At 46.4% G+C, this 26,752-nt stretch overlaps 1 protein-coding gene across 1 annotated transcript; it reads right to left on the bottom strand.

The window, feature by feature from the left end:
- Positions 1 to 26,478, bottom strand: LOC147999951 (ferritin light chain 1-like). Its single transcript, XM_087591757.1, has 2 exons — positions 26,440 to 26,478; positions 1 to 348 (listed from the first exon to the last, which is right to left on the bottom strand). The coding sequence occupies exons 1-2, from the start codon at positions 26,476 to 26,478 to the stop codon at positions 1 to 3; spliced, it is 387 nt and encodes a 128-aa protein (XP_087447883.1).
- Between the last annotated feature and the right edge of the window lie 274 nt (positions 26,479 to 26,752).

Genomic DNA, 26,752 nt, shown 5'->3' with positions numbered 1-26,752 from the left:
TCAAAGAGATACTCCTCCGGAGATGCCTGGGCCATGCCAGTATGGCTCTGGCTGTGGCCCTGCCAGCCCACGGAGGTTGGTCAGGTGGTTGCCCATCTTCTTGATAAGCTTCACCTCCTTATCCAGAAAGTGGCTTTCTAAGAAGTCACAGAGGTGAGGGTCTGTGCAGGCAGAATCCAGGGCATGCAGATCCAAGAGTGCCTGGTTCAGGTTCTTCTCCAGGGCCAAGGCGACTTCCCTGGCCTCCCGGGTTTTACCGGATTCATCTTGAGATGGCTTCTGCACATCCTGGAAAAGGGCACGCCCTCCCACGATCGTTTTGCAACTTGAAGCGCCCTCGTGCTTCTCCTAGGCCAATTCACCAAAGGAGTGGCCTATGCCCTCCAAAGCCATGTCGTCCCACTCAAAATAGTAGCCCAGAAGAGGTCCTCGTAAAGACCAGCTAAAGGCCCACCATGGAGACCCAAACCCCCACCAACTCATTCTCCACCATAGAAGGCTCAATATCAAGGGAGGCGGGGGCAATTCAGTCTGCTGCTCTTTGAGAGAGAATACGGCAGCTCCGTGGTGTTGGTGTTGGTATTTGCACTGAGTAATAATAGTATTGGGTACTATGAATACACTGGGAGGGGAGAGGGCAAAATAGACACTCTTCCCTTTCCCCCAAGATGGCTATGGGCAGCCACTCACTGCTGCTCCAGAGCTGCAGGCTGCAATGGAGACAATGCTTAGTTCTGCGTTTGGGGAGTTTGCTTTTTAAAAAATATAAATCCAAATCTAGATACCTCCAAGCCAGGTGTGGTGGGTCACGCCTTTAATCCCGCAACTTGGGAGGCAGAGGCTGGTGGATCTCTGCGAGTTTGAGGCCAGCCTGGTCTACATGGTGAGATCCAAGCCAAAAACAGAGAGAGAAACCCTGTCAGAAAGGAAGGCAGGAAGGAAGGAAGGAAGGCAGGCAGGCAGGCAGGCAGGCAGGCAGGCAGGCAGGAAGGAAGGAAGGAAGGAAGGAAGGAAGGAAGGAAGGAAGGGAGGGAGGGACAGAGGAGGGGAGGAGGGAGGGAGGGAGGAAAGGGAAGGGAAGGAAGGGAAGGGAAGGGAAGGGAAGGGAAGGGAAGGGAAGGGAAGGGAAGGGAAGGGAAGGGAAGGGAAGGGAAGGGAAGGGAAGGGATCTTTCTGACTTGGAGTTGGGAAAACACTTAGGTGCACAGGCTTGTGTGTACCTTGTATATAGGCTAGATTGTGTACCTAGCCAAGGTGCATAACGTTTAAAGCCTCTGATTTAATAACCAGAAAGCACCCCCGCTGACCAACCACACCAGATCCCTCTTCTTTCCTGACTGCCCCTCCATTCCCATTGGTCTTCAGGATTCATCCGTGAAAGGGAGCTGCCCCAGGGGTCTGAGGAGGAAGAATGTGAGAAGAGAGAGTCTGCCTTGTCTCTGTCTATTCAGTAGGACCAAGGTTAACCTAGACTTGGATTTGGTATTTTGTCCATTTTTTTTTTTTTTTGTAAGAGAGCATACATTCCAACAGGAATCGGTATGTCAGCAAAATACCGCTCATCTCCCAGAGTGCCTGCTAAGCAGAGGGCTTGGGGTCAGTGATTACCATCTCGTCCTGACACATTGACATCTGCAGCAAGCCAGCCCTGAAGCCTGAGCTGAGTCACTCCTAACAGACGTTAATCAGATTGCCCGGCCTGACCCTTCCTGGGGTCTGGCTTTTGTCTTCCTCACTTTGTTAAGACAGTGAGAACCTCCCCGAAGCTCTGAAACACTCTGATAAGACTGATCGATCCTGTATCTAAAATTGAGCAGATAACCCAAGCGTATTTTGGTAAACTTTTAACCCACTTCCCAAGGCACTCGTCCGCCAAGGAGGAAACCAGAAATGCATGTGTCTTATCTTGTAAAGAGCTCCCATTTGATTCCTGTGAATAATTACTGCTTTAGAAGTAATGTAACACCCTCTGTCTGTTCTGCATTTATGTTAGCCGGCTTCTGCAGGAATGAGGACCATTGTAATTGGAAAAGAAAAATAGGACTGTGAAAGTTTGGATGGCAAAACAAGATATGAAAAAAATAAGTAAAAGAAAAAGATCTGATGTATTTAAAGAGACAAATGACCCCAAAAAGACCCCCCCCCAAGCAGATATGCAAGGGCTGACTTGTGTATGAGGAACGTTCATGCCGGCCAACATCAGAGAAGTGTGATGTAATTCCACCTTACCCCTGGCCAGAATGTCTCCAGTGGGAAGAGGTATTGACAGACACCGGAGAGGACACAGAGAAAGGAAAACTTCTCTGTTGGCAGGAATGTAAATGAACGCTCCCTCTACGGAGAACACTGTTGAAGATCCCCAAAACAAATTGAAAAAGACCTACCTGTTTCAACAACCTGCTTGCTGGTTGGTTATTTATCCAAAAGAGACAAAACTGGTGTTTCAGAGAGATACCTGTTACACCGGATTACCTGAGAAGCGGAATCAACCAAGATTTCCCCCTGGGACAGCAGAATACTATGCAGTCGTTAAAAAGGAAACAACCCTATCAATTCATCATCCGGATGGAACTGGTTACCCTATCGTTGAAGGAAATGAGTTATGGGCAGAAAAGCAAGTACCACATGGTTTCACTCTCTCACAGGGAAACTAAGACAATTTAGTTGGCAGAGATAGCCAGTGAGAACAACAATGGAGCCTAGAGGGAAAGAAAAAGAGAGGCCGTTTGATGGGAACACAGTTACAGCCACACCGGTGTTCTATTGCTCGGGGCCTGATTTAGGCTGACAAGGGTGGATTGAGTGACCTTAAATGGCTAGAGGAGAGGATTTGGGTTGCACTCATCATATGGAAAGGATAGACTTGGAATGTTGGGTAACCTGTTCTGAGTTGATCGACACATAACCTGTGAATGTGATAACACACCCTACTGAGCCCTTCCTTCAGATAGACAGATCCCAGAATTACACTGACCTGGAAAATCCTCTCTCCAAGCCCCCTTCCTGATGGTGCCGTCAAAGTCAAATATTAATGAGCTTTGTAGAAATTACTTCTTCCTCAGTGCTAGAAGCTTTCCAGGATGCAGAGGCATATTGGCCAAATACTTCAGAGGTGCACAGATGGGAAATACGGTAGAGACTTAAAAAAAAAACAACAAAGAATCACTAACTAATATTCAATGGACATGTTAATGTGGAAGGGGGGAATCTCTCAGGGTTAAAGAACTAAAAACAACCAATGAGTACTGGGGAATATATATATGTATGTGTGTGTGGATATATATATATATATATATCCACACACACATACATACACACACACATAGTATATAGGTGGTATATATGCATATATGTATATATATATATCATGTAATATATACACATATACACACATACATATATATGGTATGTATATTATATATGTGGTTTGTATATGGTATATCTATGTATATATGTGTTATGTATATATCATGTGATACAGATATACCTACATATATATTTAATTATAAACACAGAGAAATATGGTATATATGGTATATAATGATATATATGTATATATGTGTATGTATATATACTGTGATATATACATATATATACATATACACCCATATATAGGGTATATGTGATATATATTATATGATACATACATATATATATATACACACATAAATTTGGTATATATACATGTATATGTAGATATATATCACATGATATATACATATATAACAAATAAAAGTGGGGGCACTTATATATATTTGTACATGCACACATGTGCACACATATGCAGAGATAATAGTCAAAGAAAAGAAGGCCATCTTGGTCGTCATCAGAAGTTTCCTCCGGCAGCAGACGGAAACTGATGCAGAGGCCCACAGCCAGATGTCATTCAGAGAGTAAGACTCAGCAGGAGGTCTCCATCACATCTGTCCCTCAGAGCTCAGGGCATCACATGAAGAGGAGGCAGAAGAGTGTGAGAGCAAGAGGGGACAAAGGACACCAGGAGGCAAGGCCTCTGAGTCAAGTGAGCAAAGATCATATGAACTACAGAGGCTGAGGCAGTCTGTATATGCCTGCACGCTTCCGTACCAGGTCCTCTGCATACGTGTTACAGCTTTTAGCTTCCGTACCAGGGCCTCTGCATACGTGTTACAGCTTTTAGCTTCCGTACCAGGGCCTCTGCATACGTGTTACAGCTTTTAGCTTCCGTACCAGGTCCTCTGCATACGTGTTACAGCTTTTAGCTTCCGTACCAGGGCCTCTGCATACGAGTTACAGCTTTTAGCTTCCGTACCAGGGCCTCTGCATACGTGTTACAGCTTTTAGCTTCCGTACCAGGGCCTCTGCATACGTGTTACAGCTTTTAGCTTCCGTACCAGGGCCTCTGCATACGAGTTACAGCTTTTAGCTTCCGTACCAGGGCCTCTGCATACGTGTTACAGCTTTTAGCTTCCGTACCAGGGCCTCTGCATACGTGTTACAGCTTTTAGCTTCCGTACCAGGGCCTCTGCATACGAGTTACAGCTTTTAGCTTCCGTACCAGGGCCTCTGCATACGTGTTACAGCTTTTAGCTTCCGTACCAGGGCCTCTGCATACGTGTTACAGCTTTTAGCTTCCGTACCAGGGCCTCTGCATACGAGTTACAGCTTTTAGCTTCCGTACCAGGGCCTCTGCATACGAGTTACAGCTTTTAGCTTCCGTACCAGGGCCTCTGCATACGAGTTACAGCTTTTAGCTTCCGTACCAGGGCCTCGGCATACGAGTTACAGCTTTTAGCTTCCGTACCAGGGCCTCTGCATACGCGTTACAGCTTTTAGCATGGTATTTGCTTATGGGACTTCTGAGTGTGAGAAGTAGTGGGTCTCTGCTCTTAGGAATCTTTTCCTGCTGTTGGGTCACCTGTCCCAACTCCCATCCGATGGTTTTGTTTTATCTTATTGTGTTTTATTTTGTTGTGTTTTATTTTGTTGTGTTTGGTTAACTCTCAGAAGCCTGTTCTTTTCTACTGAGAGAGGAAAAATGGGAGTGGGTAGGAAAGGGAGGAGGTGGGAGGAACTTGGAGTAACAGGAGGGGAAACAATAATCAAAATACACTATATGAGAAAATAATCTCTTTTCAAGAAAAGGAAAAATAATTTTAATGAAAAAAGCAGAAAAAAAAGTAAGCTATCAACTTAAGGGTGTGGTGGCATGGGAGGTTTGAGAGAGTTATCTGGGAGCAGCAGAGGAAGAGAAGGCAGAAGAAAGAGTGAGTAATTCTATTTCTATTCCAAACATTAAATTTATTAATTAAAGGAATGACTAAGCAACCAGAGTTTCTCAGAACATGTAAGTTGGGGCGACTTGGAGTCGAGGATTTGGTTGAGGGAGTATGAAATAAGGTTCACCCACAACCAAGCAGGAAAGCTGTGAGCAAGATCTAGAAAGTTCTAGAAGGATCCTCTGCCTGTTCTGATCTAAAGAAACATCAGGATGTCTCCTGGGGCTGCTGTGTTGCTGTCCACAGCAGAATGGAGAGGTCCATGGGAAAATCCATCCCCCAAAAGGCCATGTGAACTCCATCTACTCCTTCCACTCTCCACCCCCTTCCCACTTTCTGTTCGCTAAGCCCCAAAACTCTCTGCACATGAGGGGTTCCTTTCCTTCCCAAGTCACAGCTATGAAACTGAAATATCACGCCTGCTGCTGATGAGGCACTGAAAATGCAAAATTCCATCAAAAAACATCACCTGATCCACGAATGTCAGCTATCACTTTTCTTGAGAAGGGACAAAGGCGACAAGAACGTGGTTCCCAGGCAAGGGACCCAAGAGAAAGGGTGGCTGGAGAGGGACTGTCTGTGTGGAGCAAGCTTGCTTCTGTGTCGTTTTGCCTTGGGTAGCTCCTGCCTGCATCTGGGGCTGGTAAGAGAGGCTGAACTTGGATTCGGTTCAGGAAGGTTTTCGGAGGTTTTCGTGTTTGTTTACTTTTGGGTTTGGCTTTAGCTTTCGTTTTGAGTGCCTCTGCAAACACAGTACGTCTGGTAGCAAAGATTTACGAACTAGTTTTTCTTGGGTGTCCACTTCTTTTTCTTGGGGCTGGATGCTAGTATTGATAACACGGTAGCTTGGGTAACCAGAGGTGGAGTCCCAGACCCATCAGCCGTCTCAACTACCTCTACCGATCACCCAAAAGAGGAGGGGATGGCTCTGGATTACTCTTTGGAGGCTTCCCATTGGTGGTCACAGAGTCCCAATTCTTTGGGCCTGAGTGAGATAAAACATCACAGTGGAGGGAGACACATGGGGACGAGGACCCAATTCACTTCATGCTACACAAGAAGTAGGCATGCCCAGGCTAGTGGCCTTCTGTCAAACCATCCGGGTCCCAGCCACATTCAGGGTGGGTTCCCCCCACCCCCGATAATTGTCTGCAAATGCCTTCGTAGGCACAGCCAGGAGTGAGTTTAATGTCCTAGGTGGCTTTCAATCCAGCTAACTTTTCAATCAAGCTAACTGTGAAAGTTAAGTATCACTTAGCCAGTTAGGCGGATAGACAGACAGGCCTCAGTCAGCTATGACTCAGTCTGCTGGGAGTGGTCTCTCTTTCTGGGTCATATTCATTCCCTAAGTTTAAACTCTGTCAAGTTTCCCTCGATATTCAGAGTAACCCCAATGAGCTTTAAGGAGAGAGTGGGTGTGGACTTGGGTCATGGAACATATTGCTAACGGCCTGAAATCTCCCACTCAGACAACTGCAAACCTAGTTCTTAGGGCTCTCCATCGACTCCTCCCATAGCCTTTGAGGCTACTGGCCAGTCTGTCCACTGACTTTAGAGCCAGAAGACCTGGTTCTTGTCAAAAGTCACAAGCCATTGGCACGAGAACGTCGTGGGAGTTGGGTAAGTCAACATAACAAAAGTAGGCGAGTTTGGCCATCTATCAGCTGTGGTGGTTGGGGATCAACAGAGGACCTGGAGAGATATGTTGAGTGTGATCAGGTATGGGAAATTCCCACATTCTTCCATCCACAATCATTGGTCAGAACACAGGTCCACGTCAATATCCAGGGGCCAGGGAGTATGAGGAAGTAGTCATATATCATAGGCCCCAGGGGAAGGGAAAATGTACTGACTTCCATTCTAGTCTCTGCCATCGTTCTCATTAAATATTTGTTAAATTATTGGTCCCAAGCCCATTGCAACCACTTACTGAAAGTTAAAATAATGGCTAAATGTCCCCTCCTAAAAATAGTCATTAAACACACCTATAAAAAGTCACACTACCTCAGGGCTGCTAGGGACCCAGTGTTGCATGCGCCCCCCTCCCCCAACCCAATTGTTTTAAGGCTTCACTGCCAATCTGGATTAAGCATCATCGTTGGAGCCGGCGGGTGATGAGTGGGTCAGGAAATGGAACACTCGCAGATGAGATTAGTTAATCCGGAAAAGAACCAGTGGCTAGGGGAGAAAGCCCAGTCAGTAAAGTACTTCCCATGCAAATATGTGGGCCTGAGTTTGGTCCCCGGAACCCACACACCAGGTACAAAGACCCTTGGGGCTTGCCGGTCAGTGAGTCTCGACTACTTGGTGTGTCCTAAGCCAACGAGAGTCCCTCTCTCAAGGGAACTGGACAGTGTTCCCGAAGATGAAACCCAAAGTTGTCCCTTGGCCTCCACATTCACAAAAACTGTATATGCAAAGCATTCATATATGTGTATATATATATATTCATTATATACACACAGATACATATATATGCACATGCATGAATAGAATATAAACAATATAAACAAATAAATATACATTCTTAAAAAGAAACAAGTTCAGAGAGAAAACCACCTTTGACTCTACCATGAGCATCTCTAGCTGAAGATGACCGTCCCAAAAGCAGGAAACAGGAAATGGTTCCTTCAGGGATGCTAGATCTGCTAACAACTTGATTATGGTCGTTCAAGCTCTCATGAGTACAAGGAAAGAGACCGTGGTGGTTGTGTGTAAGCCATGCGGTTGATGGCATCTTAGCCAAAATCTGTAAGAGCACAGCTTTTGTTCGGTTTTGCTTCCTAGGGGACTTACACAAGGATCGTTTCTTAGATTAGCTTCCGCTTCGAATCACTAAAAAGTCAACATTAAGGACAGAAGTAAAACAATTGTGTCACTTGAAATAACAGAACGGTTCTCATTTTCTTTGTCAAAATTATATGGTATGCATTTGACAGCGCACATCATGATTCAATTTGAGCCCCCCCTCCATATCCAATAGAGAGGAGATTTCACAAATTAATATTGTAATCTGAGTTAGTCACACGTGCACGATGACCTGTGCACACAGTTATTCCTCCTGTCAGTACTTATAATGGCATAAGATCAAAAATAACCTCAATGTCTTTCTCCAAATTATCCTAAGGCAATTTGGCTCATCAAGAAACATCATTGTGGAAACTTCCAAACTCAGGGACGCAGGGCTGGGGGGATGGAGCACAGTGTGCGCTGTGCCATCAAATCCGCAGGAGCTTGGGCCCTGTAAAAATGTTCCTTCTTTATAAGGAATTTTTTTTTGTACTTCCTACTACTTTAAAGTCAGGACGTTAGAGGCATCTGAGCAGCCATTTAATAATGAGCACACTAACGGGGGTGGGATTCTTCCATTGCTGCTCTCCCACACTGGGTGGGGGATCACTGAACTTTCTACAGACGGTGGTGACCAGTATTGGACACTGTAGTCCCTCTGCTGGACACCTTTGAGGGAAACGGGTTGACGATGGAGTCCAAAGGCCAGAGAAGGTCTGTGCCACCTGGCAGCTGACAGAGAGAGACCAGGCAGCCTGGCCCCTCCAGCTGACCCATATCTAGACTCCTGCATGCTCACCCTGCTGCAAAGGTATTGAACCAACAGCTGCTGCTCATCTCCCAGACATCGTGTAGCAGTTACGAATATTTCTTTATAATAAGGGACGTGGCTTAAAAATGGAAAAGCAGCAGGAGACCTGACTCTTCAGGTGATGCCACAGTAGGCCAGGAATGAAGACATTCTAAAGAGACACTGCACCCCTCCCTTTGGCTGTCAGACTACTGAGACAAAGCAGCCATCCCCACCGCCCCAGGAGTTGAAACTTCCCTGTGAATGCCTGCTGTGTGTTGGGCAGGGGGTCTCTCAGAAAATGATTTCATGTAGTACTGACATCTCAGGGAGGGGGTAGATCACAACTTGTCCTCATAATTCCTTAAACAATACAGCAAAGAACCTATGAGACAGCGTTTGTGCTGACTGTGGTGAATTACCTAGGGATGACTTAAGGTTTAAGGGAGAATATATCGTTTGCAAAGGGATTCAAGCATCTTGGGATAAAGGAACAACTGAATTTTGCTGCATGAAGGACCCCTAAGCTGCCTCCCTCACGACAGGCATTTCAAAGAATCTGGGCACCACTTGTATGGTCAGTTGTCGTAAACGTAAGAGCGGGCCCGGGCCTGTCAGGATACCGGCAGAATGATCCTTTGCTCTCCTATCCTCTGACCTCTGCCTGGCCTCCTCTTATGACCTTGAGTGAAGGGATGATACGGTCCCGTCACACATCATCCTTCATCACACTCAGGTTGGTAAAGCACCAATCTGTGCCAGACACTTCTTGTGCATTTTCATCAAATATAGACATGTTCTGAAAATATCTCTTGCCTTCAGAGAGACTGGACTTTTGCCAGACCTTGGAGCCAAGTCAATAATGTGCCTTGAGATCCACTAAGACTGTGCATGTAAACTGCAGGCCTACTATGCCTCAGACCCAAGACTGTGCATGTAAACTGCTGTCCTACTATGCCTCAGACCCAAGACTGTGTATGTAAACTGCTGTCCTACTTTATGCCTCAGATCTAAGACTGTATGTAAACTGCTGTCCTACTATGCCTCAGACCCAAGACTGTACATTTAAACTGCTGACCTACTGTGCCTCAGATCTAAGACTGTATGTAAACTGCTGTCCTACTATGCCTCAGACCCAAGACTGTGTATGTAAACTGCTGTTCTACTGTGCCTCAGACCCAAGAATGTGCATGTAAACAGCTCCCTACTATACCTTGAGATCTACTAAGACTGTGCATGTAAACTGCTGGCCTACTGTGCCCAGACCCAAGACTGTGCATGTAAACTGCTGGCCTACTATGCTCCAGACCTAAGACTGTGCATGTAAACTGCTGACCTACAGTGCCCTAGACCCAAGGCTGTGCATATAAACTGCTGGCCTACTGTGCCTCTGACCCAAGACTGTGCATGTAAACTGCAGGCCTACTGTGCCTCAACCCAAGGTAATGCCAATGGGAGTACAGATATTGACAGTGTGTGCAGAAAGTTTCCCTCATGCCTTCCCTTGTCTGCATGACTGAGGCCTGAGACTGCGTCCATGGAGACCCCCTACTGAGCTGTGCTTTCCCATCTCCTCTTTCACAATAAATCTGCCTCCTCACTCAGCTGTGTGTACTAAATGTGCTGAGTTTCTGGGTGGCCATTAGTGCTCGCTGTCAGAGAACACCGTCCAATGATCTCAGCGTTTCTGTGTGTGTTTGTCAATTCTTCATTGCCTGGCATCCCAGTGTGGTCAGTTCCCAGGCCATGCAGGTCATAGCAGAAAAGACCCTACAAGTGTTCGAGTGCCTGCTGACAATGTCATGGTAGTTGTCTTTGTTGTACCAGAAAAAAATAACTGGTCCTTCCAAAACCCATTGGCTTCCTAATTCCCACCAGCCACAGCTATTACCATATATGGCAAAATCAAGTGACTGTTGCTGCATTTGCGCTAAATTATCCAGTTCAACTCTTGCAGCACCGTGACTACCATGAGAAGGAAAAGTCGTTTGCACACAATGGCAAGCTCATGAAGACTATATGAAGAGAGAGGCAGACCTTGAATGATATGTCCAAGTCAGGAATTGTTGGCTGGAGCTGGAGCTGGAGCAGGCAAGAACCAGGTTCCCTCATGAGGCGTTCAAAGCAAACACAGACTTGCCAGCACCTCCATTTTTAGACTTCTGGCCTCCAGATTAGGGGAAAACTAAGTCCTGTCAAATTAAATTGCAAAGTATGGGGACATTTGTTATGGAAGTCACAGGGAACAAGTGTGAGTAGCCCAGGCTTTCCCACGAGCATGTGGCCCCAGTTGACTATAACTCTTAACATGGCTTTTAGTTTCCCATCAGGAACCTACCAAGAGTTTTAGCTGATAGATTCAGTCAGGACTGACACGAGACTATGTTCACGGAAGGTCCAGAGGTTGAGGAAGCAGCTCCGTCATCTCGAGGATGGAGTAGGGCACAGTAGAGAAAGAGCAGACACGTAGCCATCTTTGTTGTGAGCCGCCACCCTTAAGGCCAGCCCAGACAGCATAACCGTCATAGAACATCCTCCCCTTGTCGCGCCACTGTCCTAACATGAGCCAACGGAGTTCTCATAAATTAGCTAAATGCTAATAAAACACCCCACTATGCCGTCCAACTGTATAATCACAAGCTCTAATTTCAAGCTTCCTTTGGTTGTCTTCTGACTATAGACTTAAAGTGTTTCCCATGGGAAATCTACACTGTCAGCCATCATAACTACCAATGTAAGTTTCCCTTGGTTGTCCTCTAGCCGTAGACTTCAGGTGTTCCTCATGCTAAATCTAGATGAGTGACTATCATACTCACAGGTCAATGCTTCGAGTTTCCTGTGTCTCTTACATATAAACTTCAAAATGTCTCTCCTTTTGCTAAATTTATATATCTATCCAGTCTTCTAGACAGAAGAAGGGGGGGGAAAAGCCCTTCTTGCTTCTGCTCCACAAAAGTTTTTTTTTTTTTTGTCTTCCCTAAGCTCACCTTAAAGACTTGTTAACACCTCTGTCTCTCCTGTAAACTTACAAGCTCCAGAAAATGCCCTCAGATTCTCCTCTTGTGGACCAAACAGACTCCATCTGGATAAGTGCACCCGCCAATCAACAGCCTAAATTCTTCTCTCTGTGACCAATTCCAGGGTGGGGTTCCTCTCATGTCCCCTGGCACTGGGGCTCCTCTTGTCCCAACCACCAAGACCTAAGGGTTTCCAATTACACCTAAGAAAAAAGATTTTCTCCCAAACATGCTCTATTCTCTACTTCTTGTGTGTGTGTGTGTGTGTGTGTGTGTGTGTGTGTGTCTGTGTCTGTGTGTGTCTGTGTGTGTGTCTGTGTGTGTGTTTCAGCATCTTGTGAAGTCCAGTTGTTTACTCAAAACCTACAAATGCTCCAATCTGCTCTGACGGGCAAAGCCCCTTCTACTGGACCTGCTTCTTCACAGCCACAGATGATCCCACAGACCCTGGGCAGCAAGGAAACAGCCAACTCTCCTGAGACTTAACCAACACCCTCATCCCCATTTCCTTAGGTTTCCCAGAAAAACTCCATCCCAAAGTCAGCAGGAAGCAGCTAAAGATCACGACGACGACCCCATTCCTGCTTAACCACCACCTGTTTCTAGTTTCTCTCTCTCTCTTTTAATTAAACCAAAATGGAAAAATGTTGGCATTCCTTCTAGGCTCCACCCAACATTACCTGGCAACAGGCAGATAGACAGGCCTGGTTTGTTAGAAAAGAGGCTGTTTGGTCCCTCCTCACTGTCTTTCTGCCCCTTCTGTCTCTCTGACTTTTTCTCTCTCCACACATTCCTGACCAGCCTTCTCTTCTCTTCTCTTCTCTTCTCTTCTCTTCTCTTCTCTTCTCTTCTCTTCTCTTCTCTTCTCTTCCCTTCCTTTCCCTTCCCTTCCCTTCCGTTCCCTCCTCTCCTTCCCTCCCCTCTCCTCTCTCTCTCTCTCTCTCTCTCTCTCTCTCTCTCTCTCTCTCTCTCTCTCTCTCTCTCTCTCTTCAACTACCCTAAATAAACTCTCTTCTATACCATACCTGTTGTATGGTTGGTACCTCAGGGGGAAGGGATGCCTCAGCGTGGGCCCTCAGAGGCGCCCCTCCCACCTCACCCTACTTCGCTCAACAAAACACATCCTTGGCTCTGTTTTATAAAAACCTAACAGTCATGACCCAGCACCGCACCTGACATGCTCCAGGAAGGCAAACTAACTTCTCTGCGGACTGAGACAAATTTGCTTTTTTTTTTTTATGATTTCATTTTTTACAAGCATTCTGTTATTAAAAGTAATGTATACATTCAAAGAGCATTACAAAGTATCATATTAAAGGGCATAAAAAGCCCCACTCTCGTTGCTGGGGTCTTTGTCAGCTTCTCTTTGCTGACTTGCATCTTCTACCCTACAAATCTGTATATGCTACAATTTTCCAGCTTAACATATGACGTAACTTCTAAAATATCATAGTCCCCAAACCTGCCCACCGACTGGTCACAGTGCTCAGCAGAGATGAAGTTTAAGACTTCAGTGACTTCTTGAGGACTTCTAATTTCTTTGACTCCCCCAGGACTGCATGAACTCTTCTGGATAGGAGAAAGTGCTACATGGACGTTGGCAAACTGAGACTGACGCATGGTGCCTTGGGTTTCAAATCATCCTCTTCCTTTGAAGAGGCTTCAAGCATCATTCAGGACTACATTCAAATCCTTTGAGCCTGTGAAAATTTTCATCCTTTGGGAACACGGCAAGATACCATTAAATATTACATACTGGCAACTCCAAACTATATAATACTTATCAAGAACTGAGGTAGTTCACCAATTTAGGTGGGAAACAGTCAAGACCTACTGCTAGCTGCTTCCATGGATGGGTGAGGGTTGTTTTTAATGAACAGCAGTTATTTACATCCAGGTGAAGGCACGGAATTCTTAAGAACATCAAACGTCTTCTAAGCACAGATGGGTAATTTTTTTAAAAAAGGCTGTGCCCTTGGCAGATCTCATCATTCAAAGGGAAGCCCAGAATCAGCAGGCAAACAGTACCAGGCAATGACTGTGCACAGGAAGAAGCAGCCGCAAGCTTAAAGGACAGCAGTGCACCATCAGCTCCAAGAGGAAGAAGGACAGGTGAGCCACTTTCAAACTGCACCTGGCCACACAGCTAATGGTGGTCTGTGCCCCTTGGAATGCTATCACCTAATTTTCTCTCGTTTTAGAAGGTCAGCCCAGTGTGTGCATCCAAACTCTGTGAGGTTCAAAGACTAGAATGCTAAGTCAGGCCGTGTGTGAGCATAACTCGCTCCCTGCGCCTTCTCCAGCACTCTGCAAGAGGCATTCTTACTCCCTCTGGAGCTTTAGGAAGCACCAACCCTGTGCAGTCATGGGAATCCTTAACAACTCTCAGGCTGTGATTGTCAAAGCGTGGACAAAATCTGGAGGATTCTCTGACAGACTGCTGGAACACAGATGCCAATATGGGGAACTAAATAGAGCTTTTAACATTGCGTCTCTTGCCAGAGTTTTCTGGATAACAGGAAATCCAAGGACGGCCGTGTGAAGCATGAGGCAGTTACCGTCTGGGTTTACAAGGTGAGCGATAGAGATCAGGCCTGGGGAGAAGAAAATCAATCAGCTTGGGTCTCAGAGAGCCATGAAAAGCACAACCTTGGGCTGAGGCAACAGCTCAGCACATAAAGTCCTTGCCAACAAGTGTAAGAGCAGAGTTCTGATCCCCAGTATTCACATAAAAGTCATGTGGGTGTGGTAGCCACCACATGGGAGTTGGAGACAGGAAGTCTCTAGAGAAAACTTGATTGCCAGATCAGCCACATTGGACTTAGTGAGAGACCCTGCATCAACATATAATGAAGAGGATGAACAGGGAGATGTCAGTTGTCAACACTGGACCTGCACACACACACACACACACACACACACACATATGCATACACATGCACGCACACACATGCACATGCATGCACACATGCATGCACACACAGGTATGCACACACATATGTTCACACTCATGCATGAACATATACATGCACGCACACAGGGGCACACACAGGCACACACACAGGCATGCACACACACACACACTCACACACACAGAGGCACACAGAGGCACACACAGAGGCATCCACACACACACATACACACCTTCACATACATGCACACATACAGAGGCATGCACATACACATATACACACGCACACACACAGAGGCATGAACACACCTATACACATATTCACATACATGCACATACACACATACACACACATGCCCACATATATGCACACACAGATGCACGCACACACATACACATTCACATACATGCACATACACACACACACACACACACATACACACACTCAATCTCTGTCTCTCCCAATGGTGCGTCTCTTCCATTCTCACTGTGCGTGAGTCTCAGTATTTCAGTTTGAGTAAACAATAGCACTGTCTTGAAAACCTCTGAACAGAACATCAAATAAAGAAGATGGAGATGGATTGCAAAGCCACGACCCCAGAAATCTCTGAAAAGGAACTGGATAGAAAGGAGCCGTGCCAGGTTGGGGATTTAGCTCAGTGGTAGAGCGCTTGCCTAGGAAGCTCAAGGCCCTGGGTTCGGTCCCCAGCTCCGAAAAAAAGAACCAAAAAAAAAAAAAAAAAAACAAAACAAAACAAAAAAAAAAACAAACAAAAGGAGCCGTGCCGTGGCCTACAATGGTATGGAGCAGGTCAGATCCCAATGGCGTTGGCTTGGGCCACCTTGTCCCATCCTTGATCCCACATTCCCAACAAGTTTTTCTTTCTTTCCCTCCGTGCTGCAGTGTGAACTCTTCTTACTTCCACAGGGAGAAGAGAGAATTGGGTGAAGAGTTGAGTCTAGGAGCAAGCCTTGAGCGGGCAGCAATGTTAAACAGAGCAAGACCTGCTTTCATGAGATTTGGGTTGTAAGGGAATGTTCGCGCAGAACTGACAGGCATTAGGGGGAAATCTTGTCTCGTATTTGTGCTCACTAGCTGTGCATTGGTTAACAATAATGAAAGACGGTGTGCTGGCTGGAGTTAGCACAGAGAAAAGAGCCTCCCTTGAGGAAATGCTGCCATGAGACCCAGCTGTAAGGCGTTTTCCCAATTAGTGATCAAGGGGGGAGGACCCAGTCCCTTTGGGTGGAGCCATCCCTGGGCTGGTAGTCTCAGGTTCTATAAGAAAGCAAGCTGAGCAAGCCAGGGAAGCAAGTCAGTAAGTAACATCCCTCCATGGCCTCTGCATCAGCTCCTGCTTCCTGACCTGCTTGAGTTCCAGTCCTGACTTCCTTTGGTGATGAACAGCAATGTGGAAGTGTGAGCTGAATAAACCCTTTCCTCCCCAGCTTGCTTCTTAGTCATGATGTTTGTGCAGGAATAGGAACCCTGACTAAGACAGATGGGAATAGTTCAGTGGTATTTGTCTTTCCTTATCCCATATCATGGACCAATGTCTGCGTAATGCCACAGGCTAGACCAGAAAAAACATAGCAAATGTATACACTGGTATGTTTAAGCCTTCTTCTCCCACAACAAAAAATTTTATTTCAAAAAATGTAAATATAACAGGGGTCCCATGAGGGACTTGAGATGGTGTCTTCTTTAAAGAAGCGGACTTGGTACAGATCCACCTACAAAAAGCAGTCCCCATCATACCTCAGCCCAGTGAGCACGTCTGTGACTCTCTCCCCTCATCTCTGCATTCTGAGAGCCCTTCATGGGACAGTTAACGTCCTGCCCATGCTTCCTTTCTTGTATGCCGGCGCTTGCTTGCCGCTCCAGTCCTCACAGCGTTTCTGTCTCCTTCCCATCAAAAGGTCAAAAGGATTGTCCGTCGGTGATTGGCTTTGTTTCTTGTCCCCTTTCCTCTTCTGTAGAATGCATCTGGAAGCGTTCTCCAGCAGCCATGGTGATGTGCGTACTGAGGTTGACATGGGTCACCCTGTGTAGTATTAGGTTTGGCTCTAGAATAACTCTATCAGTGTTGCTTTTGAAAGCATTTGCCTTTCAGTCTGCATCCATCTAGTGACAAAGGACTCCAACAAACATGACAGGAGACCACAGTCCCCTCTCCCACCACCGGCTCCATTTTTCTCCTTGGCCAAGTGCCTCCTCTAGACAGTGGAGCGAAGACCTCCATGAACAATTCTTAGAAACCATCACTCTATTGGTCACCACACAAAGAGCACGTGACAGAAATGAGCCTCGGTCACAGGTATCATGGCAGAGCATTTTGAGTGGTGCTTGTTTAAGCAGCATCACGGCTCTACAGCTACCTGATGCCTCTTTTGGATGATGTTACGCTTGTGGCCCCCTATTTTCTCCTTGCCATTTCACTCAGTCTTGTGCTCCCAGGGCCTACTGCAGGGAGATCCTGAAGGTTGGAGGCAGGGCCTCGGGAAACTCAGATGGCCTTGTAGAGATCAACTCAGACGAGGGCCTCACGATCCACCATTGGTTTTATTTAAGTCTAAGTGGCCTAGACCCGGGAAAATATCTCAAAATAAGGGACTCCTTGAAGTCCCAAAGGATGAAATGGGAACTTGGAAGTCTGACCTTAGGAAAACATCCTCCCTGAGCCCTGGCTTTCTTCCACATAGAGTTTGCGGACATGCATCCTGATTTTCATCTTGTGAGAGAAAGAGGGCAGAAGGAGACGTTCACAAGACAAGGAGTAAAATCCAGCTCTGACGCCTCTGAGTGGCACTAGATAGGACCCTGTGAATTCTACGAGTGGCCATCCCTCTGGTGGATATGTCACCTCTCACCTACCCCACCCCCCCAAATGCCTACCAGCTCTAACCTTTGCTAAGATTTTAGTCAGGGTTTTAATAGGCCAAATTCCTCTGAGTTCTCAAGACCTGTGGATAGGCTGCACACCTTTAATCCCAGCACTCAGAAGGTGAAGGCAGGTGGATCTCTGTGAGTTTAAAGCCAGCCAGGGCCATGACCCTGGCTCAAAAAATAAGAAAGGGGAGAAAAATAGAGAAAGACCAGTGTTTCTCAAAGCTGCAGTTGCTGGATAAGCAATGTCTGTGTCCCCTGGGAACTTGTTAAAAATCAAAGTTTTGGGTTCTGTGCTGTATACACAAGACCCAGAAATAGGAAGGGTCAAGAGTCCCTCTACAGCTTGTTGCTACAGTGTAACTCAACCTAACTGATATTACCAGAAACTATGCCCACATCGCTTACATATTTCTCCACAGTTTTAATCTTAAATATCCTACCCCACTTTTAAGCCATATTTTTTTTATTTTGACCATATTTTAGTTACAACTTCTCTTTTTCTCATGCATGATTAACCCAGAGTTGGGGACACTATTTAAGCTTCATGAGTATTAAGTTATCCGGGCTGGAGACATGGATCCAACAGTTAAGAGTACTGGTTAAGAGCACTGAATGCTCTCCCAGAAGTCCCGAGTTCAATTCCCAGCAACCACAGGGTGGCTCACAACCATCACAACCCCAGAACCAGGGGATCTGGTGACCTCTCTGGCTTCCCCTGGCACCAGGCATACATTTATACACACAGGCAAACACTCACACGCATATGACAAAATAAACCCATCTTTAAAAGTATGTATGACGGGGTTGGGGATTTAGCTCAGTGGTAGAGCGCTTGCCTAGCAAGCGCAAGGCCCTGGGTTCAGTCCCCAGCTCTGAAAAAAAGAAAAAAAAAGTACGTATGACTATTGGGCTGGAGAAATGGCTCAGAGGTTAAGAGCACTGGCTGCTCTCCCAGAGGTCCTGAGTTCAATTCCCAGCAACCACTCTTCCTTGTAGCCCACGTTTTCCTGTGAAGTAGAGCAAACCACTCCTCAGACTCCACCCCCAAATAGTTTCTCCCCCTCTTAATAGTCCTTAAATCCAGCATTTGAGTCTCCTTGCTCTGTTTAGTTACTAAGTGCGGTTAGACACTCCAAGCATTCCGGAGCAGCCGGACCATTGAACACGAGTCATTCCCTGACTCAAACCAGAATGAGGAGAAAACACAGAAGCCAAAGAAGGGGGTGTTTGTCTATGCAGCTGGATTACTGGAGGGTTACGCCTCTTTCCCATAAGGCACAGAGGAAACCCTCTATGGTGAACATGGCCTCAATAATGTGCTGGCAAGAATTTGAAGCTACTTTGGCACCCCTGCTGCCGTGCAGCCCTCTGGCCTAAGCACATGTCTAGAATAAGGTTGTGGGCTCCTAGAATGTGGGACCAGGTCTCGTCATGTCTGCTCCCCCCCTGAGGTTTGACAGAAGCTGGCACATTGCAATCAGTATATGGGTTTTGGTGGATGGATGGATGGATGGATGGATGGATGGATGGATGGATGGATGGATTTAAAACTTACTATTGAGTGATTTCACTGACAGGAATAAAAAAGCCAACATTTGGTTTATGATCCCTATGAGAGAAACATAATTATCAGGTTTTCTCTATTCCAGACTCTCTCTAGGGGGTGTGGTAGCTCCCACCACTCAGGAAGCAGAGGTAAGTAGGTTTCTATGAGTTGAGGGACAGCTTGGACTACTTAGAGAATTCCAGGCCAACCTGGGCTATATTTTGAGACCCTTCCAAAACAATAACAAATCTGAGAATGCTCTTACCTCATCCAGGACCCCCTCCCCATCTGCCAGTGTTTCTGGACACAGTAATAGCCCTGTCTCAAGAAACAGTAGCCCTGGGCTGGAGCGATGGCTCAGTGGTTAAGAGCATTGACTGCTCTTCCAGAGGCCCTGAGTTCAAATCCCAGCAACCACATGGTAGCTCATAACCATCTGTAATGAGATCTGATGCCCTCTTCTGGTATCTGAAGACAGCTACAGTGTACTTCTATACAATAAATATAATAAATAAATCTTTAAAAAAAAGAATTATTAATTAAAAAAAAAAGAAACAGTAGCCCTGTAATTTTGGCAGACTGATTCCTGCACCATTTGCCAGTGGGAGCTGACAATGCCAGTTAACAAAGGAAAGCAATGGAGAACAGATCCCTTCATCAGAACAGGGACAGTGGGCACATGATGTCATCAGTGGGAGCATGATGTCATCACTGGGTAGATGGTGTCATCAGTGGGTGGATGATGTCATCCGTGAGTGTGTGGTGTCATCAGTGGGTGCGTGATGTCATCAAACCCCAGCCTTGCCATCAGGAGCGAGGCCTCACAGAACAACAGCAGCTCCTCCCAGCACCCCGCTCTCCCCATGCTTGTCTTTGTGACGGATTTGGGTCCTCCTAAACCCCTCCTTGGTATCCATGGGATCCCTGGCTCCATGACTCCTCATGAATACCAGAATCCAAGGATGCTGAAGGCCTTATATGAAGTGGCCTAGTAAGTGTGTGTAATCCATGCATGCATCCCTTCCCACACATGCTCCAGGTCACGTTTGCATTACCTACAAAATCTAGCATGATGTGCATTCTGTGTGGGTAGCTGCTATCCGCGTGTGCATATAGAACCCAGATGCAGCCTTCTTGCTTGTTTCTTGGTGTTCTCTCCACCTTCTCCATGTCTGTGGCACTTCATGGGTAAGTTTAATTCTGTTCTGAGTAGCAGAGAGGGACACCAGAAGAGGCATTTTGTGGCCTCTTCATTAACAGAGCCTCATGTGTCTTCCTGCGAGGGGCGTACACAGGGTCTGCCTGACAATGTCACTTAAGGGCAGCGGCAGTCCCTCAAACCTTTGGAGACTGCTACACCATCCAGTTTTCATTGCTGTCATGGGATATGCACATGCCTTAGGGGTTACTGATACATGCTAATTCTTTTATACATTCACTTCCCACCATCACTAAACGAAGGAACTTTGTGCCCTCCGTTAGCCTGCAAATTAGGCCAGTGCTCGGAACTGGGGGGGCTGGGAGTACAGAGCCCATTTTTCTTCGAATACTAAACAAATGCCAAACAAGTTGATGCATCAGGGACTCGAGCATCCTTCAGGGCAAATACGCACATTCACTCCAGAGCCAGAGAGGAGGGTACCTTACGGTTCTCAGGTTAGGACCATCTAAAGTGCAGGTGACAGCTGTTCCAAACAGATGCAGCTCAGCCGGGCACGGTGCTGCACACCTTCGATCCCAGCAAGACAGATGTCTGTGAGTTCCAGGCCAGCCTGGTCTACTTAGTGAATATGGTAGCTGGGGGTACGTAGAGAAACCCTATCCCAAAAACATAAAAATAAATCAAAAAATTGAAAAATAAATTAATAAACAGTCACAGCTCTTTCGTGACTTTATTTCACGGATCCCTCGGTGTTTTTTTGGTTTTTGGTTTTGTTTTTTTTGTTGTTGTTGTTGTTTATTTGTTTGTTTGTTTTTCTGGTTGTTATGCTACCCTGGCAAATCTGGAGGAAACTAAGCCAACAACACCATGGCCTGCATTGCTGATGTTCGTGTAGCTCAGTCTTACCGTGTGGACATCACAAAACCTGAGAGCGGCTCCTCACCTCATCCCAGCATGCACAGTTGCCATGGTGAACATAAAACCAACTGGGAGCAGCTCCGGCTAGAGACAAGGCAAGGTGCGATGCCCTCGTTAGCTGGCCGTTCCTCTCTGTGAATCCTTAAACACTTCCAAGTCAGAATAAGGAATGCGGGTGCAACAAACCAGAAGTGTTGAGAGAATGTCAGGATGGGATCGCTGGCCTCAATACGGGGTGGGTATGCAGTGCCTGACATGGAGTGCTGCCTACTGTGACAGAACCTCAGAATATAGATAGACATTTAAAACCACCTACATCAACGGATACATAGGAGTACCATGATGGCATCTCTGGTAAGCACTCACCCCAACTACTACCTGAAATCTTCCAGTGTTTCTAGGACCCATGACCTCTCCAGCCAGCCCACTGGGTTCTTAAATCACGCTCGCTGTTTGCAAGTGCTGCCCGCTACGGCATCCAGCCTCACTTGATGTAGATGGGATCTGAAATGTCCCCACAGGTGCCTATAAGGAAAGCTTGGTCCTCTGATCTCTGGAGCTACTAAAAGTAGAATCTGAGTAGGTAGAGCCTTGGGATGGAGAAATGGCTCAACAGTTAAGAGTGCATAGTGCTCTTGCAGAGAACTCGTTCAACTCCCTGTATCCACATTACATAGTCTACAACCATCTCAAAGTCCAGCTGCAGGAGTATCCCAGGCCTCTAGCTTCTGCAGGCACCTGCACACACACACACACACACACACACACACACACACACACATGCACACACACATGCACATATACATGAGCATACACACACATGTACACACTCATACTTGTACACATATACATATACACAAAATTAAAAATAAATACTTGGAGGATGTTGTGTTCCTAGAAACACAACTTTATTGGGGATACTGGGACCCTAATCTCTTCCAACTCCCCCTATTCCATTGCCACCTGCTCCCACTGTGGCAGAACCTTGCCAGGGACCAGAACGCAATGAAGCCAACTGATTGTGGGTTTAAAGCTTGGAAAATGTGAACCAGGTGAATCCCATTTTACTGAGTTGATGTATCCCGGTTGTTACATGAATAAAAAGCTGAACAGAGTGCTATATCCAGCCATCACTTCTTCCGTGAGCCCAGGAGACCCCAAAGGCAACTGACTGTCTCCCAACTATGGTAATACATTTGCCCATCATCAGATGTTAAATCGCATCAAGTCTACCCACCTCATCCATCTACCAACTGCCCACTCCTCTCCATTTTCAGTTGGTGCGCAGCCCTTAAATGATTCGTGCTGTCCCATGAGTCCGTCCTCCTTCCAATCTCACCCCCTCCCACCCACTTAATACATTAGCCTATAAAATATTCTCAGTACTATCACCATCTTTCAAAAGAGCCCTGACTTGCATCATACGGCCTTCAGATTGAGGCTTAGTTCTTAGATCTGTTAGTCTTCCATTATCTGACCCTTCCACCTCTCTGCTGAGCCGTCACTCATAAGCCTTCACCTTCCACATGAAATATTATCAAACCGTGAACTGCTTTGAGTTCCCAAGCCGACTGTGCTCTCCTGTGCGAGTCTTAATCCAGCCCTTCCTTGCCTGCAATGGCCTCTTTTCCCATCCAATAGACTCACTGTTTCAGACGTCCTGCCTCATGCCCCTCCCAAATTGGGTGTTCTCCCCCTGCAACCCCTCTCTGTCACTCTCTGTCTGTCTCTCTGTGTCTCTGTCTCTGTCTCTCTCTCTCGCTCTCTCTCTCTCTGCTCTTACCCTGCACTATAAAGAGTAAGATACAATGTTGCCATCAATGTTACCATCAGCCGTTCAGTTGCTTGTCTACTACTGGATTACTATGTAGAGGAGGGAGTCCACTAACTGTCCCCCATGCTGTGCAGTCCCTGGCATATTAGAGACACACTGCTGTAATCCATTAAGTGACTGATCCAGTGTCTCCAACCTTTTCTTCTTTGATGGCCCACCAGAGCACCCGGGATCTTGGTTGTTTTCCTCCAGCCCTCTACATATCTCCAGTTCATTAACACTCCATATACATGTGCTACCCAAGCTCAAACTTGCTCCTAACCTGCCTGGCAGGTCCAACTGCTGTCTTCTGTTCCAACTGCAAGCTAACTGCTGCCTGCACCACAGTCGCAAAACACAGGAGGAGGAGCCTAGTGGATCAGTGGCTCTGCCAAAGACCTACTGGAATTTAGTTTCTCCATATGGGAATTAACAACGACTCAGCTGTACGTCGCATAAAATATGCACCAGGCAGAACGCAATGCCTATTAATGAAACATTGATGCATCTGTTTATCTGGCCAATTATTTGAAAATAGCCTGGACTTTTTCCAGATGATGATTTCAGCTTGGCATCCTGGAGTGTGAACGCCATTGCTGGACCTGCGCTACTTGGATGAACCTGGTAGGTAAGTGGTTTTCCTGCACGCATGCGCAGTCTAATTCTCTGCGGCCTTTCTGAGACGGTGGGGTCCAGAGAAACCTATCCATTGGACAGGAGTCAGGGGATTAATTTACTGTCCCGAAAGGCTTCTCCACGGGCTCCCATTTCCAGGCTCTCACTTCAACAGACCTCCTTGTAACGCTCCTACACCGCTGCGCTCTGGATAGCCCATCACACTGCACACTTCTCTGTGCTCCAGGAAGTTTCTCATCCTTAATTTTTTTTTTCTAAACATCCATTATCCACAGCAAGTCTTATCTCCCTGCAAGACCAGATGATATTCCCTCTGCAACGTTTTCTATAGCTTTTTAGCATTCTTGTACATAATTCGATCGTTTTCACATTTACAAAAAAGCCCTTGATGGGTAGAGATGGCTCAGTGGTTATGTGTCCTGATGCTCTTTCGGAGAGCCAGGCTTTGGTCCCTATGCACACATGGCAGCTGATAACCATCTGTAACTCCAGTTCCAGGAGATCCAGTGCCCTCTTCTGGCTTCTGGGGGCACTGCATGCATATGGTGCACAGATATACATGCAGGCAAAACACCCATACACTTAAACACAGATCATAATATTTAAAAATAAAAGACCTCTGAGCCTTCAGGAAAGTAAAGGAAAACCAAAAGTGCCTTCTACTGTGTGACTAAATAGCGCCATGCACAGAAGATACCCGTTCCTGAGAGTATCCATCGAATCCTTCATCATTAATAACCATGTACATAAACACCAGAGTCAGCAAGAGTCAGCAACATGACCAACAGTTGGAAATATTGTTGGTATAAAGATAGATTTATATGTAAATGTACCCTGCACTGAATAACTGATGGGAGGAAGGACAGACAAAGGAGTAGATATATTTGCACATCTATATCCCCACGTGCACATGCATACACAGAGGTCAGGTGACTACCTTTCCCTCACCCACTTCCTGATTTAAAGGAAGCTGTAACACAGAAGGCACTTCCTTGATTCTCACGGGGTTAGAAGCTTTCCCAAGGTCTAGTGTCAGTCAAGTTGCTAAACTCCGCCCCTTTGGGTACTTAGTCTCATTCTCCGTCCTGGTCCCTCCCTGTACCTGCAGGAGAGTTTCATGATCTTTTATACCTCCAAAAGCATATGAGTCTGGGATTCAGAAAAGAGAGGGGAGGGAGAGACAGGGTACCAGGGGACAGCTGGGACAGACAGGGAGAGAAGAGAGGAGAGAGAAGAGGGGAGAAAAAGGGAGAGGGGAGAGTGGGAGAGGAGGTCATGAGCCTGCTGACAGAACCCTGAATGTCGAATGTCCGGCTTCACATATTGGTAATTGTTACGGCATATTCTGACTCTGACTGAATGTTCCACAAACAAGTAATTAAGGTAACCTTCATCACAGGGGGTGGGGGAGAGTTGGGAGAAGCCAAGCTGCAACATGTTTTGAACAGCTGGGGAACAGAAGAAATACTGGAAGCAGAAAACCATACGCAGCATCCTGTGAGCCGGTGTTTTCATAGAATTTAAAAATAAACGCCAAGCAATGGAACACACTTGTTGCAAGGGACCACATTGGATTGTGTGCTGTCTCAGTTGTTCAAGGGACAGAAGATTCTAGATGCTACCCTGGCAATGAAATCGAGCAACTGCTCTGCACATTGCTAGCTTGTGAGGGTGTCCAGGATTAAGAGCATCACGTGGGGAGAAGAACATCTCCTCAGGCCCCACTTCTAGTGTAAACTTAGGGTCCATGAGCTGGAGAGGTGGGGAGAACTTAACAGTTAGAGCATGGGCTGCTTTAGAAAGAACCCAGGTTCCATTCCCAGCATCCGTGTGATGTCTTACAGTCATTTGTAGTCCTACCTCAGGAGATCCAAGGCCCTCTTCTTGGGCCTCAGCCATATGCAAGCCGCCTAGCTGAACATGCTGGAAAAACTCATATATGTAACATAAAAGTAAATTTTATTAAAGTATCCTCATTAATTTCTCAACGGGACATTTCTAGTTCTTCTGAATGTAGGTTTTAGGCAGGTATGAGAGAGGGAGAGAAAGAGAGAGAGGAGAGAGACAGAAAGAAACAGAGACAGAGGGAGACAAAGAGAAAATAGAAAGAGACAGAATGAGAGAGTAAAGAAGAGAGCGAGAGATGGAGACACAGTGACAGAGACAGAAAGAGAGAGTAAGGACGAGAGAGAGAGAGCATAGCCTTCTTCCTGACTTTAGCCTGTGTTGAATACCTTGTTTGGGGCCATGTGCTGTCTCACTGGACAAGTTTCAGAAGCTTCAGTTATCATCCATCTCGTCTGCCCACTTCGAGACCCCCATCATTCAGTGTGGTGACCTGGGAAGGCACCTTCCACCCACTCTATTCCCCTCAGAAAGGCACAGATTGTGACTCCGGATGTCTAGGGAAGATCGGTCCCAGTTTCATTAGCTTTTTTCATAGGTCGGGTATAAAAGACATCCATGCTCCCTGGCCATTCCTTCTCCCATGATAAAACATAAAGCCAGCTTGGGCTCTCTGGTCCCAGGTCCTGAGAGACAAGCACAGCCAGATGGCAGGTTCCCTCTCTTGATTCCTTAGTCCTAATGTCTCAGCAGGACTGGACGGGCTTCCCACACTCAGTGCCCTCGGCCAGCCCCCTTCCATTTCTGTCTCCTCATTCATGTTGCTCACCTCCTGTCTCCTTTCCGTGGTGACTATGGCTGACCTTCAGACAATCTGCTTGCTGCCGAATCTTTAACTCCATGCCCCCTTTTGAGAGAAACAACAAACTCAAGCGCACAGGAATCATTTCTGATTAGGTAAAAAACAAGGTGTATTAAAAATCCGGTTATCAGTGATATTTGCAAGTTCGTGTAAGTATATTTCTTAATGTGTTTGTGTAAGAATGTTACTTGACAATGAGCGCACCCTTCCAAAATTCACCAACAATTAAAGAAGGCATTTCCCCCTCATGGTGGCTTCCAACGGTGCTAAATATTGACGACTAATGCTGATGGAGTTTGGAGGAAACAGGAGCC

The sequence above is a fragment of the Rattus norvegicus genome, chromosome 17 (genome assembly GCF_021556685.1).
Source record: "Rattus norvegicus strain SHRSP/BbbUtx chromosome 17, alternate assembly SHRSP_T2T, whole genome shotgun sequence".
Classification (NCBI taxonomy): domain Eukaryota; kingdom Metazoa; phylum Chordata; class Mammalia; order Rodentia; family Muridae; genus Rattus; species Rattus norvegicus.
This window is presented reverse-complemented; position numbering and strand designations above follow the sequence as displayed.

Coding starts and splice junctions, on each gene's coding strand:
- LOC147999951 (XM_087591757.1), bottom strand. CDS start 26,478: ATGGAGTTAAAGATTCGGCAGCAAGCAGATTGTCTGAAG. Junction 349..26,439: donor AGCAAGCAGATTGTCTGAAG/GTCAGCCATAGT, acceptor GAATTGGCCTAG/GAGAAGCACGAGGGCGCTTC.